The following is a 14,429-nucleotide window of genomic DNA, read 5'->3' on the forward strand; positions in this document are numbered from 1 at the left end:
TAAATAAAGGACATTGCACTGCTCTTTTCTTTAACATATTAGACCACAGCCTCCTTTATGAGCCACCTAACTAATTACACATATAATCAGTTACACTCGTGAGCAAACTCAGAAAGAACACTTCCAGCACCATCTGACAAAAAGCAACACAAGTGCATGCCAGGGATTTAAAATATATAAAAATATAAAAGTGCATCTACAAATCAAAAAGAGTTTGAAATCAGATTTATTTCAAACCCTCTTTGTGTTGTTTTAAGTGGAGATAAGACTAGAGGAGTGAGAATATTAAGTTACCCACACAGCTTTAAGTTACAGTTACATTTGCTTAACAGATGCCATGTTTAGCAGATTGATTAGACTCATTATGACAGTGATTTAATTAGCATAATGACTCATTCAGTTTACACTTATTTTTCCTTTTTTTAAAACAAAATGTTCACATGTACCATACTTTAGTACCATCCAACGCAACAGGATACCTCAAATCTGCTTTGTGTCTTTTGTTTTAAAGTATACTATGCAAATTAGCTCAGTTAGACTTGATGTCAGGACAATAATGCTGAGACAATGACTCATCTCATTCTCTGCCCCACCCCTTTAAACCAGCTGCTCTTATATTCTTTGATTATATTCCATCCATGAATGTAGTCAATCACATTTCCCTGCACAACTCTGTGTTCCACAGTATGCCAGCTTAATGATTCATTGTTTTACCAGTTCTCTCTTATGAACTTCCTTTCCAGGATAAGAGACTCACTTGCTGTATTTTGAGAACTGGAAGCTGCTAGTCTTTTTGTGACTCTAGGCTTTTAATCCCTGGGCATAAGTCCACAGCTGGTGCTGAATTGTGTATTACACAAAAGCTACTGCATTTTGACTAGTGGCTAGATCCAAAAAGGGGATTTAGACTCGTGATTGCAATACATGATGTTTAGACGCCCTGCCACATAAAAAAATCCATAGCCCCGAGGTAGGTGCCCAGCTTTCCTATATAATGCATGGGGAGAGTTAGGCACCTAAGAGTGGGGTTCACAAAAGCCACCTAACTGAGCTAGCCAGTAGGCAATGCTGAGAAGAGGAGCGTGGCCTAAGCCTGTCAAAGGCAGATAGGTGCCTAATTGTGGGCTGGTGGGATGTGCGGGTCACCACTCAGGATCTCAGTCATGACCCCTCTCCTGGAGTTAGGCGCCGAAACCAGATCAGATCTTTTTCATAAAAAATGAGGAGGAGCCCCCTATAGTTTTCACCCAGAATGTCAGAGAGCCAGGTTCAGATCCTCCACTCTGCCTGCTCTGGAACAAAGACTTGAACCTGACTCTCCATGGCCTGGTCCCAGGTGGGTGCCCTAACCACTCAGCTACAGAGTCTTTCTCAGTCTCTGTCTGGCCCAAGGAGTATAAATACATTGTACAAAACTGGAACATCTTAAACATGAGCGATTGAGAGAGCCCCACCCCAGAATACCTTACAACTCACCAGGAAACAGAGAGACTTGAGTTCAAGTCCCCATTCCATATCAAGCAGAGTGGGGATGTGAATCTAGAGCTCTCATATTCTGGGTGAACACGCAAACCAGTGAATTAGAGGGCACAAGGCAAGAGTGGAGGGTATCACCAGCTCCTCCTCTGGTTGCATGCTTTATGTAGGGCCCACCTCCTGCATCAGTCCCACAGGCAACCTAGGCAGAGGAACATCTAGTTTGAAGATCCTGGTATGGATTAGGTGTGAACTAGATGCCATGAAACTCAGAAGTGTCAGGATGTAGTTGGAATTATGCATGCCCACTGGCCAAAACTTCGGTGCTAAAGGAATTTAGGTGCCGACAGTGTAGGCAGCAGGTGTTTTGAGGATGTAAATTTTGGTCTTAGGCCCCTAAAGTGGCATTTAAGCATCTATATTCCTTTGTGGATCTAGCCTTAAGTGTACCAAAAATAGCACTCTTTTTTTCCTGGCTGCATATATATTTAGCCATGAGATCTGTCATCCATCTGGATTTGGTCATACGTCTCTTTCTTTTGAGGTGCTCAAGATCTACACTCATCTAAGCAAGATCATCTAACTCTCTTTCCCAGTTACCATAATAATGTTGTATTTATCACACAGAATCTGAGCTAGAGTTTAAGAAAGGCAGTAACTTCTAATGACATAGCAATATCACTCCAACAGCAAAGAAAGGGGTTCCCAAGAGTGATGTACAATGTGCTGTCCACATCAATTCTGAGAAGATCCAGGAGCCAACTAAGGTCACCATGCAGAAGTATGGCATCTCTCTGCTAGTTTAAGGAAGTAATTTTGACTTTTGCACCAAGAACTTTCTCAAAACTGGTATCATCTCCCATTTATTTCAGGCCCAGTCCTGAAATAAGCAAAAGCTGTCCTTACTCATGTATGTAGTGCCAGTGAGTTCACTTTGTTATATGAGTAAGGGTATGCAGGATCAAGCGTCTAATGGTTTAATGTGTTCTCACATTTGCAAGCTCTTTTTAGTCTAACAAAGTATTGTCTGCATTACAATACCTGTTTGGATATGTGACATTATGCGGTGCTTTCCCAGGGTAATTCTCATTAAGCCAACGATTTGCTAAAGCTTGCTGGATGTTTGGTCTCTTTGCAGGATCTGGCTCTAGCAGAGATTGTAGAAAGTTTATAGCCGCTGTGAAGATATTAAGAAAAGACAACAGCTGTGTCATATGCTTTACAACTTAAATTAGCAACTGAGTTACTATGGTTAGTAACCTCACCAAAGATATACTATCAAGCAACGTTTTCTCTATGATGTGCTCTAATGTCCCTGAGAAAATTATCTGATAAGGAATTAATCCATAAGTAAAATAAATAATGTTTTTATAGAGTCATAAAGGAGAAGAGCAAAATTATCTGTATGTGCTCTGAATGTAACCTTCATGCTTCCAGAAAGAAAACAGTATGGTGAGAGGCATTTGTTCCAAATTAGACCCAGACCTTGACCCTGGTCACATAATACTATTCTAGATAGAAGGATCAGAACATGTACCGGATCTGATTTTATATTACCAAAGGAAAAAAAATCTTTGATACAAATCTAATCTAGAGACTTCCTGGTGAAACATATTTCAACAGCAAATTGCCTGGGACAAACAGTAATAGTTAAATACGTAAGTCGACTGAAGTCATCTGGAATTTTACCTGTCCAGAGATTTGGTCCAATGTTAAACATGAGAGATGAGAGAACACAGACCCAATTCAGTAAAACACTTAAGCACATGCTTAAGTCCTATTTACTTCAGCAGGAACCTAAGCACATCCTTAAGTGTTTTCCTGAATCAGGACCTTAGCATTACAATTATTTCTTCATTATTTAAATGTTCCCTCTCCAACAACAAAATAAGGATTTTCTTCTTATACATCCCTTTAAAAATTCAGCAGATGTATAACGTTAGAGGCCCACGGTGCCCTCTGAAAAAGGAACTGCATGCCTCTGGTGAAGAGCTGAGCAGCCTCAACTCCCATTAACCTCAAATCAATACCAGTGCTCAGTATCTCACAGCACCAGGCCCAGGGGACCTAATTCATTTCTCAGTTAAAATGGTGCAACCAACTGAAATCAATGATAGGAGACTTTGACCCAATTAAAATAGTTCAGTAAACTTAGTGGACTCAATTCTGTTTTCAGATATGAACCCCTGTATTTCCATTCACTTCAACAGAGTTGCAAGGGAATATCTGAGGATAGAACTGGGCTTATGTTTTGACTCCAAGCCTTTCGAGTTTTCCATCAAAGAATCTCAAAGCGCATTACAAACATTCATTGATGTCATGCCTCCAGAGTGGTTAGTTACAAGGAGAGTTTAAGTGACTGGCCCAAGCCCACACATGAATTCAGTATCTGACTTAAAAAAAAACCCAAAAAAACAATGAACTCTTGTTTTTGCTGTATACAGACTAACATGGCTACCCCTCTGAAAGTATCTGACTTGGAAACGTATCTCTGTTTTGACTAGTCCTATATTTTAATCTCCAACCCATCATAGCTAAATCTTACCTTCTGCTTGTGTAATCCTAAAGAATTAAATATGTAACAGACACAGAAGCCTAATGTTGGAGAATTTTTTAAAAGATTTTGTACCTGACATTACCTAACTGTTTTCAGTCAGCCTGATATACGCAGAACTTAGAAACATCATATGCACCACAGAAGCCACCAAATGTAATTGTTTGGCTAGCACACATGAGCTGGTACATACTAAGGAAAAAATAATCAGCTGAGCTGTCAAAAAATTCTGGATGAATTTGACAGCAAACACCAAAGAAGTGTACTATCTTCCTGCTTATAGACCTCTCTAATCTTGCTTCAGTGGATACTACCCACATGTTTTATGCCATTTTTGTCTTTTACAAGTGAATCCATCTTTGAACTAGAGTAACAATGGCATATCCTCTTCACCATAATCCCAAATGCTTTATATGGACTGCCATTTACACAATAATCAATGGGAATCTCAGGATCCAGAAACACAAATGACAGGCTTCCTGTATTCCTGTACCCTCCCTTGTGTAAGGAGAGCAGCATGCTCACTCTATAGGCCGGAATGTGACAATCTGTAAAGGACATAAATGTTAACCAAAGATAAAGTGCACTTGCCTTTAAAAGGCTCTTGTCCACAGTCGTGCTGTTATCCAGTCCCCTCCCTTATGTACATCATTGGTGTTGAGCATACTCAGCTCAGGAAATCAACATGAAGCATGGTCTATGTGGGGTCAGGAAGACGAAGTGTGTGCCTATGTTCTATAGCAGATCAGTAGACAAAAAGTGCTGGAAGGGGGTATTTTCTTCATATTTTTATGAATGATATGCATGGCAGTGACTTTCTTGACTTGGTATTGCTACCCAGTGGGAGCAGAAAGTTAAAATGATCCTGGGCCAGAGCAGGAGATGTGAGGTGTTTGGGATGATATGAATGGGTTGTTCTGGACTGACTAGAACCAACTCATATCAATGAAGGATCCAGAAAGAAAACTGGAACCCCAGCTACTGAACAGCTGACACCTAAGAGTGGGAAGCTCCAGCAGGTAGAACACATGAACTCAGCAGGGCTCTCCAGGAAGAGGAGAATGGATCAAAAGGAGTCAGATGTCTGTGTTAAGAGCTGAGCTCAAAGAGACACAGGAAGTTCTCGCCTGGGACTGACAGAGAAGGGCCAAAGACAGAGAAAAGAAACCATGATGGTTCCTACAGCAGGGTAGCTCAAGGGAGCCCTGGTGTGGGCTATGTCTTTGCTTCTCTATGCCATCCCATTGCTGCATTCCAGTTGACTGATAAACCCTACTCTGTTTTGAAAAACCTGCCTGGTGTCACTGCAAATCTTTGCTAAGGTGCATTGATCCCTGAAGAGGATGAAAGTCTCTAAACAGGAATCTATCCCAGCTTCACTTGCTGGGCAGAGCTCACAGTGAGAAGTAGGAGTGATGGAGCCCACTGGCTGAGTCTCAGAGGCATTGAGGCCATGTGGCTTACCCTTTAGGAATAGTGGGACTCTTTGGGGGTCTATCACATTGAATGAGTACCTCCAAGGGACTGTTTTAAAGCTGGAGCATAGCAAGGATCCTGTGGATTTGTGACACAAGGAAGGGAGAGATTTGTATTATATAAATCAGGATGAGGTTCTGTAGATGTTGAGCCCTAGCAGTTGTGCAGCCTCTGTGTTCAACATCCTACAGAAACCAAATATCTGCTGGACAGGGCCCTGAGACACTATCCAGTTTAAGACAGGCCTACTGTCAAGAAGTTTATATTTGGCTGACAGAGAGAAATATGAGTGTGCAGTTACCAGGTCACCTAAGCATGAACTGAATTTTTTTTATAGTTATTTCTATCTTCATAAATCATTAATTAACATGTGCTATTTTAGCTTCTCTCCTGACTTTTCCATATTTTCATATGACAATAATATTGCAGTAACAGCAAGGAAAGACTGGAAACATGTCCATAAATCTTTTGGAAGTTGATGTTATGGCTATTCTATGAGATCCTACAAGCTCCCATGTCACATTTCTTAAGTAAAGAATTCTCTATTGTCAAGAACAACAAATCCATTTTTCATCTATTTTGGCTTATGACTTTCCATTTTTCCCACTTCCCCAATTATAAAATGCACCTCCCCAATAGATTCTGAGGACAGTTACAACAACAGTGCACAATGCTTATTGAAAGTGTTATGTAAATAAATTCAGTCCCCAAATGAGCTAAATTCCTTATAAAAGTTCACTTTTCCTCCAGCAAATGACTGACTAAGTGGATGAGGCTTATGACACATTATAAAGATCAACAGATTCAGGCTGGATGAAATTCATTCCAGAGCCAAGAACCCTTCAGTGGGATTGCCCTGCGTCTACTATCCAGACATTCAAAAGTTAGGGACTGTTAGTAAAAGTACATCAGTTAGCCAGGACCCAAAGCCTATGGCATAAGAGATCAAAATTAACACCCTGAATTGTACCAAAAAGCAAACAGATTGATCTTTGGAGGTATAGTATGTTACATATAAAGTCAGGTGAAAATAAAATGGCTACACCATTTCCTCTGTCCTCTTTTGGTTCATGCTGAAGAAAGTAGCTGAGCTAACAAAGGCATAACTGAATTATCCAGCTAACTGTTGTTTATATAAGCAAAGTGGCAGACTTCATCCAGGAGAAATCAAAGATGGTGCTAATCTGTTCAGCCAGCAAATTTGCACTTGACAGAACTTTCTTTCTGTGTTATAATTTTGGGATAATGTTTGTTTTCTTGACAGTTACAAGACCAACATCACTGGAAACTTAATTTCTCTTTAAATTTTATTCAGATACCAAGCTCATTTTAAAAAAGTTGTAGAGCAAGCTTTATTATGGAATACAAATATTCTTCTGTTTTGACACTGAGAAACCATTTTCCTTGCAGCAGTCAGAGACAATTTGGTTTCTATTGTTTAGAGAATGCCAAATGTGAGTGTCTGCCTGGTAAAATTGTGCATGGAGTTGCTGTCTGTACTACTCACCACATAAAACAAACTAAGGCTATTTCACACCATTGAGTCATAAATTAGACCCAATTTCTAAAACTCCTTAAACATATTAGTGATACAAGTCATTAAATGATGCAACACACTCACGGAATTTTAATGCTCAACCCCTATAAATGATAACACCTCATTTTCTGCTTCATAGCATTTGCTTAATGGCACCATGGGTGGTGCGTATAAGAGGCTGTGGGAGGCTAAGCCTCCCCAAAAAGGGCTGGCCATGCAGAGGACAAATGTCATAGACGTTGTGTGGATCACCTCCCTTTGGAGGTACACCGACCCTCCATCTTTGGAGCACAGGAAGCGAAGCTCCCTAGAAGTTGCAGGGGCCATTGGTGCCTGCACTATGGCCCACCTCCCAAAGCCCTACCCCCACTCCAGCTCTTCTCCGAGGCTCCGCCCTTGCTCCACCTCTTTTCTCCTTAGGCCCCCCCCATCAGCCACTCACTCCTTTCCACAGCAGAAAGGAGCAAGTGGGCGGGCCTCGGGGGAAGAGGCGAAGAGGAGCAAGCAGCAGACTGGAGGGCTCAGGAGAAGAGGCAGAGTGGAGGCAGGAAGGGGCGAAGCCTCAGGGGAAAAGGCAGAGTGGGGTGGGGCCTCAATCCAGGTGGCTCCCCCCAACTTCTAGGGAGCTTCTGGCGCTCACGTGTAAGCCTTCCCAAACAGAAAACTCATGCACCACTTATGAATGGCATGTACACTTCCACACTCTTGAGATACTGTTTGATAGGCTTTACAAACACAATTGTTGGGGAACAGTGATTAAAGATAAAATATCATGAAATTATGGCCTATCAGCTATGAAAAATTTAGAATTCTGTTACATAAAGGAGTTGTCATAAACAGAGAGAGGGAAATCCCTTAAAATAAAATAAACTGAGATTAAATATGAATGCTCTACATCCATAGTTCCCAAACTTTTTAGTACTGCAGCTCTCTTACAGATATTTTAAAACTTGTTGGCTTCCCACAACCAAATATCTTCTTCTTTTACCAACTCAGGACACTAGATTCAAGAGGGACACTACCACTCGGACAGTTTTGCAACTTTATTCAACTCCATACAATTTGTTTAATTACACAATCTGATCTAATCCATATTTTTAAAACTATAATTAAAAAACATGGATTTTTTGGTGTGTTTGGACATAGTCCAAGATTTTAGTGAGAAGACTGTGTCTGTTTCAAACTGCACAGTTGTACAACGTTTGATTGACTCTCCAATAGCACCAGACATAAGTTATTTTTCAAGTTTAAATTATTTCTGTGTTTAATTTTCACAGAAATCATTGTTGAAAGCCCAGACTCACAGGGTACATCTACACTGCAATTAAACAGCCTTGTGGGATCCCAGAGCTTGGGCTCCAGACCAACCCCAAACATCCACACTGTTATTTTTAATGTGCTAGCTTGAGCAGAGTTTGAGTGAGTTTGTTTACATAGGCTGGGAGTCTCGCTCCCACCTGTATTGTAGAAGTAGCCAGAGAGATTCCCAGACCTGGGCAGCAGCAGCAGCAGAATAAGGAGCAGACCCACAGTTAAAACACAGGTGATTTTTAAGCCTGCTTTAATAATCTCTTAACTAGAAAACAAAAAATGGGCATAGTAATTAAATGTTTGTCCCAAACATTCATGGGCTCCTTGTGAACCCTTTGTGGCTTCCCAAGGGAATTATGGCTCACCATTTGGAAAGCACTGTGTAGATGAACACACTTTGGGAAGTATTCCTCTAGTCCTCACTTCATCTCTCTATTCCCAAAGGAAAATATCTGATGTACAGAAGAAGTAAAGAGAGAAACCAAGAGTCTGTGTGAGGTTGCTGTCAAGCTCTTCACCCCTGGAAACACTGCTCATCTAAAAACAATGACAGGACGGCTATGTTGTCTAAGAGGCCTAATGAAAAAAGGCTTCCTAGAAGGAGGATTGAACACCAACTTCAAATTCATTGCTGCCGTATAGTTGCTGTGGGTGCTCATGGTCACTGAAAAATTTAACCTTTGGATAGGAGATTTGTTATTCTCTTTTGCAGATTAGAGTGGCTGCTTGATTGATGTAACTGACTTTGTATTTGTGAAATTACATGTTGACACAATATATATTGCACAGGTAAAGACAATCTTCTGCAAATAATTTCTCCTCCTCCTCTCTATGCATCAGAAAAATACTGCAAACAGTTACACAGCTAAAGAAAAAGGGCTGTTGACCTAAAGAGTTAACAAATGCTGCAAAGCAAAGGAGCAGAATAGCTATTGGCTACTGACCCGAGGCCTAAGAGTGGCAAGAACAAATGACATCTTAAATTATAGTCTGACATATCAGTAAATGCGCAGGTCCACTGCTTTAAGAACTGATGCATACCTTTATGTACAGTAGGGTGAAAGTTAACAGATTTAAGTCTGTTCCATTAATCTTCTATCTCTGAAAGCTCAAAGTAACTACTGTAACTCCCATTGGATAAATAAAATATTACTTTTGTTGTAGAGAATAATGTCAGATAGCTACAAATTACACAAAGATGCCTTTTTGGAAGAATTCTGATCCTTAAATGAAATTAAGTAATGGACAAAGCCCGTTGGTCCAAGTATACTAGAAAATACCCAGTAAGAAACAGACCTGCATTGGTAGAGGCCTCTCTGAATCCCAAGTTTGTATGGTTTTAGCACCAAATCCTGGTCCCACTGAGGTCATTAAGAGCTTTGCCATTGACTTCAAGGGAATCAAGATTTGGAACCTAGTTCAGTACAGCATGAAGCAGTTACTTACAATCTTACTTATAACAGAATTACTCAGTGGATCTTTAGAAAGTGGACTAGGATATAAAAATGGCAAGTTAGTGCAACAGAATCCTACCAGGAAGACTCCGGAATGGAAATACCAAACACTCTAACTGTATCAGATATATACTGAGACTTGCAGCATCCCAGCTCTCTCATAAAATACTAGCACATGAATCTCGGGCAGAAGAGGAGTGCCTCATGCAGGTATTGGATGAACAAGGAGCAGTGCTGACAGACTCCAAAGGGAGCCTTATTTAGTCCTCCAAAATCAGAAGATAGAGGCTGGGATTCAGGGGCTGCAAAGCATGGATGGAAGGGATTTAATAGTAAATAACAGCAAAAATATGTATCACTTCTACAAACTTGCAATAACTAGGAAGATTCCCAGGGTTCTTTCAGGCACACAGAAATCTCCATAGGGGAAAAACACTTTTACAATAAATTTCTATAATGAATGGGAAGTAAGGGCTTCTCTACACTTAAAACGCTGCAGCTGTACTGATGTAGTGCTGCAGTGAAGACACTATCTATGCCAATGGGAGGTGTTCTCTCATGGACGTAGGTAGTCCACCTCCCCGAGAGGTGTGGATTTTTCACATCCCTGAATGATGTAGTTATGCTGACCTAATTTCCTACTGTAGACCAGGCTTAAGTGAAATTCACATAAACACCTTCACATATACATATTTGATTGTGAACACTAAAAGTTGCCACCAACTGTACATTATGAAGTAACAAGTACAATTACATTTGAAAAAGCAAAATACATTCATTCATATATTATGCACATTCACAGATTCCAGGCCAGAAAAGAACATTATGGTCATCTAGTCTGGTCCCTGTATAATACAGGCCACTGAATTTTACCCAGTGATTCCTAAAGGCAACAAGTCATCTAAAATAATGGCTCAGTGACATGGGCACCTTCTACTGTGAAGAAAGGAACCAGAGGAAAATCCACAATTTATTTGTGCTTCAAGTATGCTCTGTATCTGCATTCCTAAACCCCACCCATCAATGTAGCACCTAGCTGCTCCTTCTCTGCAGTTACCAACATGCCTTATCTCCCCAAATGAGAGCCCATTGCAACATGCCCCTAGCTGGTATGCTGCTAATCTGTGGGAGGCAATCCTTACCTACAGCCCTCCCTGCTATTCACCATTTTCCTGTCCCATTGTCCATCTTCATAGTCCCTCCAATAACCCGCAGATTCCATCATCCCCCTCTCCCAGATGCAGCATCAGATCTCACCTCCTGATCAGCAACTGATCCCCAATCAGGATTCCCCACTGCACATCCCTACACTTTACACACTACCCGTCACCCAGCAACAATCCAGTACTACTTACCATGTCTCCCCATGCAGTAAAGATCCTTGCTCCCTACCTAGTCTTGACAATCCTAACTCCCATATACAGAGTGCTGATTCCCCAATTTGCAACTCAGCACTCCCAACTGCCACCACAACATTCCCATGCTGAGAGCTGGTGAAGGTTCAGCAACTCCCTCTGTCTTCCACTTTGTCTCTTGACTAGCAAATGTGGGCAGTACCTGACAAAAATATATAAAATGATGACTCATAAAAAGAAGGCAGGTTGGGAGTATCTGTTCTTTGTATCTGATCTCTCAAGAACAAGGGGACATTCAATGAAATTAAAAGGCTGCAAACTCAAAACTGATAAAATGAATTTTTTTGACACCATGCATACTTAGACTGTGGAACTCATTGTCACAGGATGTTGAAAAAAATTAAAATTCTGTCTCAAGAGACATCTGTGTTTGGAGAAAAAGAGGCAAAACCAAATTTTGTACAGCAAATAAAACTTAAGTAAAAACAGGGTGTATGACACATGCTGACATAATCTGTATTGAAGTTAAGCAATGATATTGTTGCTAAATGACAAGGATCTACCATGGGAACAAATAATATAAAATAATAATAATAATTTTGTAATCTAACTTAGTTGAATAACTTGAAAATGAAAAATAGACCAAATATCAGGACAAGTATAGCAACTCCATAAATTTCTCTCCACAATATTGCAGTATGCTGGCACCTCATATTCATTGCAACATTGTCCTTCCCTACCTTGTGTTTAAAAAAACAAAGCATTATGTCATTGTGGCACATGCAGATCTTTAACTATAATGAAAAAACACCTACGTTCTTTCACAGTTAACATCTTATGCTGATGCAAAATATTGAAATCCAGAGTTAAATGCAATGGTTCCACCTGAATGAACGTGAATAGATTTGGGGATGCTGTGTTGATTACCTGTGGAGAGTTGGGCAGGGAAGGGATTCATTTCTTTTTCCACCATTTTCTGGTACAAAGCTCTCAGACTGAATGGTTCCACAGTGAAAGGTAAAGTCCCAGTCAACATTGCATACATATTCACTCCACTGAAAAGAGAAGCAGGGAAGAAACAGTTAAAGAACTAAAATTACACAATCAAGAGTGGGGAAAGGTATGTAGAAAAGCCTAGACTTAGTAGTTAAGTGCAATACTTACACTTTAATGTTTGACACCTGTAAAAATAATATGCAACTTTCATTTCTCTGGATCCTCAGAACCTCTGGGCCTATAACAACTAGGGGCCTGATTCTGCTTCTGCTCTGCATGTGGAATGCTCACTGAGGTCAGTGGGAATTTCACATAAAGGTCCACTTCAGAGCCGATGCCAGTGGAAAGATTCCCATTGACTTCGGTGGATTTTGGTTCAGGACCATAAGCAGCTATATAAGAAGAGCTGAACAATTTTTGGTATTAACTCTCCAAAACCATCCAGTTCACTGATGAAAATTCGGTTATGTTTCTTCTATTTCACCTCTCTCCTCAAAGGGCCTTTAAATTGACATCCCTTTGAGAATTTACTTTTCCATTTTGACGGCAAACTCAGTAACTCATGTGCACTGCATAGAAATGACGTCATTATTATCAGGTGTCATACTCCATGGTAATAGTATAGTTAGATACATGAAAGGCTAGGAGCTAACGATATATTTTTTCTTAAATTAAAAAAAAATGGCACAGGGTATTATTACTGGAAAGGGTTAAGGGTTGTTCTCATTGTCTGCATTCCAGTAACAGTAAGAGCTCCTGCATTCCACAGTGCTGGTAACCTCATTCCTGATGTGGGTGGATGACCCTCTGCAGGAGTGAGGGATTAAGTAGCTGTATGATAGTTTAGCTCTGGATCTCCTCAGAGCAGAGACTACATATTAGGCTCCAACATGTAAAGCCATAAAAAGTGGTTAGCTGTAAAGAGATATGACTGCATCCAATTCAGCCCTGGTGCACTGAAGTCAATGGAGTTATGTGAGAAATTAATTTGACCTATGTACATAAGCACACATTAGACTATTCCTCTTACTGCTACATATATCTATGGCCTATTCCTCTTAGCAGTCAGAATCATAGGAGATTAGGGTTGGAAGGGACCCCAGGAGGTCATCTAGTCCAACCTCCTGCTCAAAGCAGGACCAACCCCAACTAAATCATCCCAGCTTCATCACCCTCCTAGTGAAAAAGTTTTTCTTAATATCCAACCTAGACCTCTCCCACTGCAATTTGAGACCATTGCTCCTAGTTCTGTCATCTACTACCACTTAGAACAACCTAGCTCCATCCTCCCTGAAACCCCTTTCAGGTAGTTGAGGGCTTCTATTGAATCCCCCTTCACTCTTTTCTTCTGCAGACTAAACAAGCCTAGTTTCCTCAGCCTCTCCTCATCAGTCATGTGCTCCAGCCCCCTAATAATTTTTTCTGCCCTCTGCTGGACTCTCTCCAATTTGCCCACATCCTTTCTGTAGTGGGGGGTCCAAAACTGGACACAATATTCCAAATGTGGTCTCACCAGTATTGAATAGAGAGCAATAATCTCACTTCCCTCAATCTCTGGCAATGCTCCTACTAATGCAGCCCAATATGCCATTAGCCTTCTTGGTAACAAGGGCACACTGTTGACTCATATCCAGTTTCTTGTCCACTGTAACCCACCCAGGTCCTTTTCTGTAGAACTGCTGCCTAGCCAGTCAGTCCCCAGTCTGTAGCTGTGCATGGGATTCTTCCATCCTAAGTGCAGGACTCTGCACTTGTCCTTTTTGAACCTCATCAGATTTTTTTTGTCCCAATCTTCCAATTTGTCTAGGTCACTCTGTATCAGATCCCTACCCTCCAGGGTATCTACCATTCCCCCCAGCAGGTGCAATCCACCCCATCCTCCAGATCATTAATGAAGATCCTGAACAAAACTGGCCCCAGCACCGACTCCTGGGGCACTCCGCTTGTTACTGGCTGCCAACTAGAGATCAAACCGTTGATCACTACTCATTGAGCCCGATGATCTAATCAGCTTTCTATCCTTCTATAATACTTAGATAACACTTTACATTTTCAAAGGGCTATAAAAAGTTAACTAGTGAATGCTCACCATTCAGCTCTCAGGCATGCACGTTTTATTATTCCCATTTTACTGACAGAGAAACTGAGTCACACAGAGGCTAAATGGTTTGCCTGAGGCTGCATAGCCAATCAGTAGCAGGGCCAGGACTAGAGCTCTAGACATCTAATCCTCAGAAAGACATTACCCTGCCAATGATTGATCTTATGCC

General features: G+C 40.9%; 1 protein-coding gene across 1 annotated transcript in view; it reads right to left on the minus strand.

The window, feature by feature from the left end:
* Positions 1–14,429, minus strand: part of HUNK (hormonally up-regulated Neu-associated kinase) — a 102,457-nt gene that overhangs the window by 33,254 nt on the left and 54,774 nt on the right. The window contains exons 5-6 of the mRNA XM_067565639.1: positions 12,091–12,218; positions 2,518–2,653 (exon numbers count right to left, since the gene is read on the minus strand). Of these exons, the coding sequence (XP_067421740.1) occupies positions 2,518–2,653; positions 12,091–12,218 (264 nt within the window). The remainder of the gene's footprint in view (positions 1–2,517; positions 2,654–12,090; positions 12,219–14,429) is intronic.

Source organism: Emydura macquarii, unplaced genomic scaffold, assembly GCF_026122565.2.
Source record: "Emydura macquarii macquarii isolate MOO-44397 ecotype Brisbane River unplaced genomic scaffold, CSIRO-AGI_Emac_v2 contig_2681, whole genome shotgun sequence".
NCBI lineage: Eukaryota > Metazoa > Chordata > Testudines > Chelidae > Emydura > Emydura macquarii.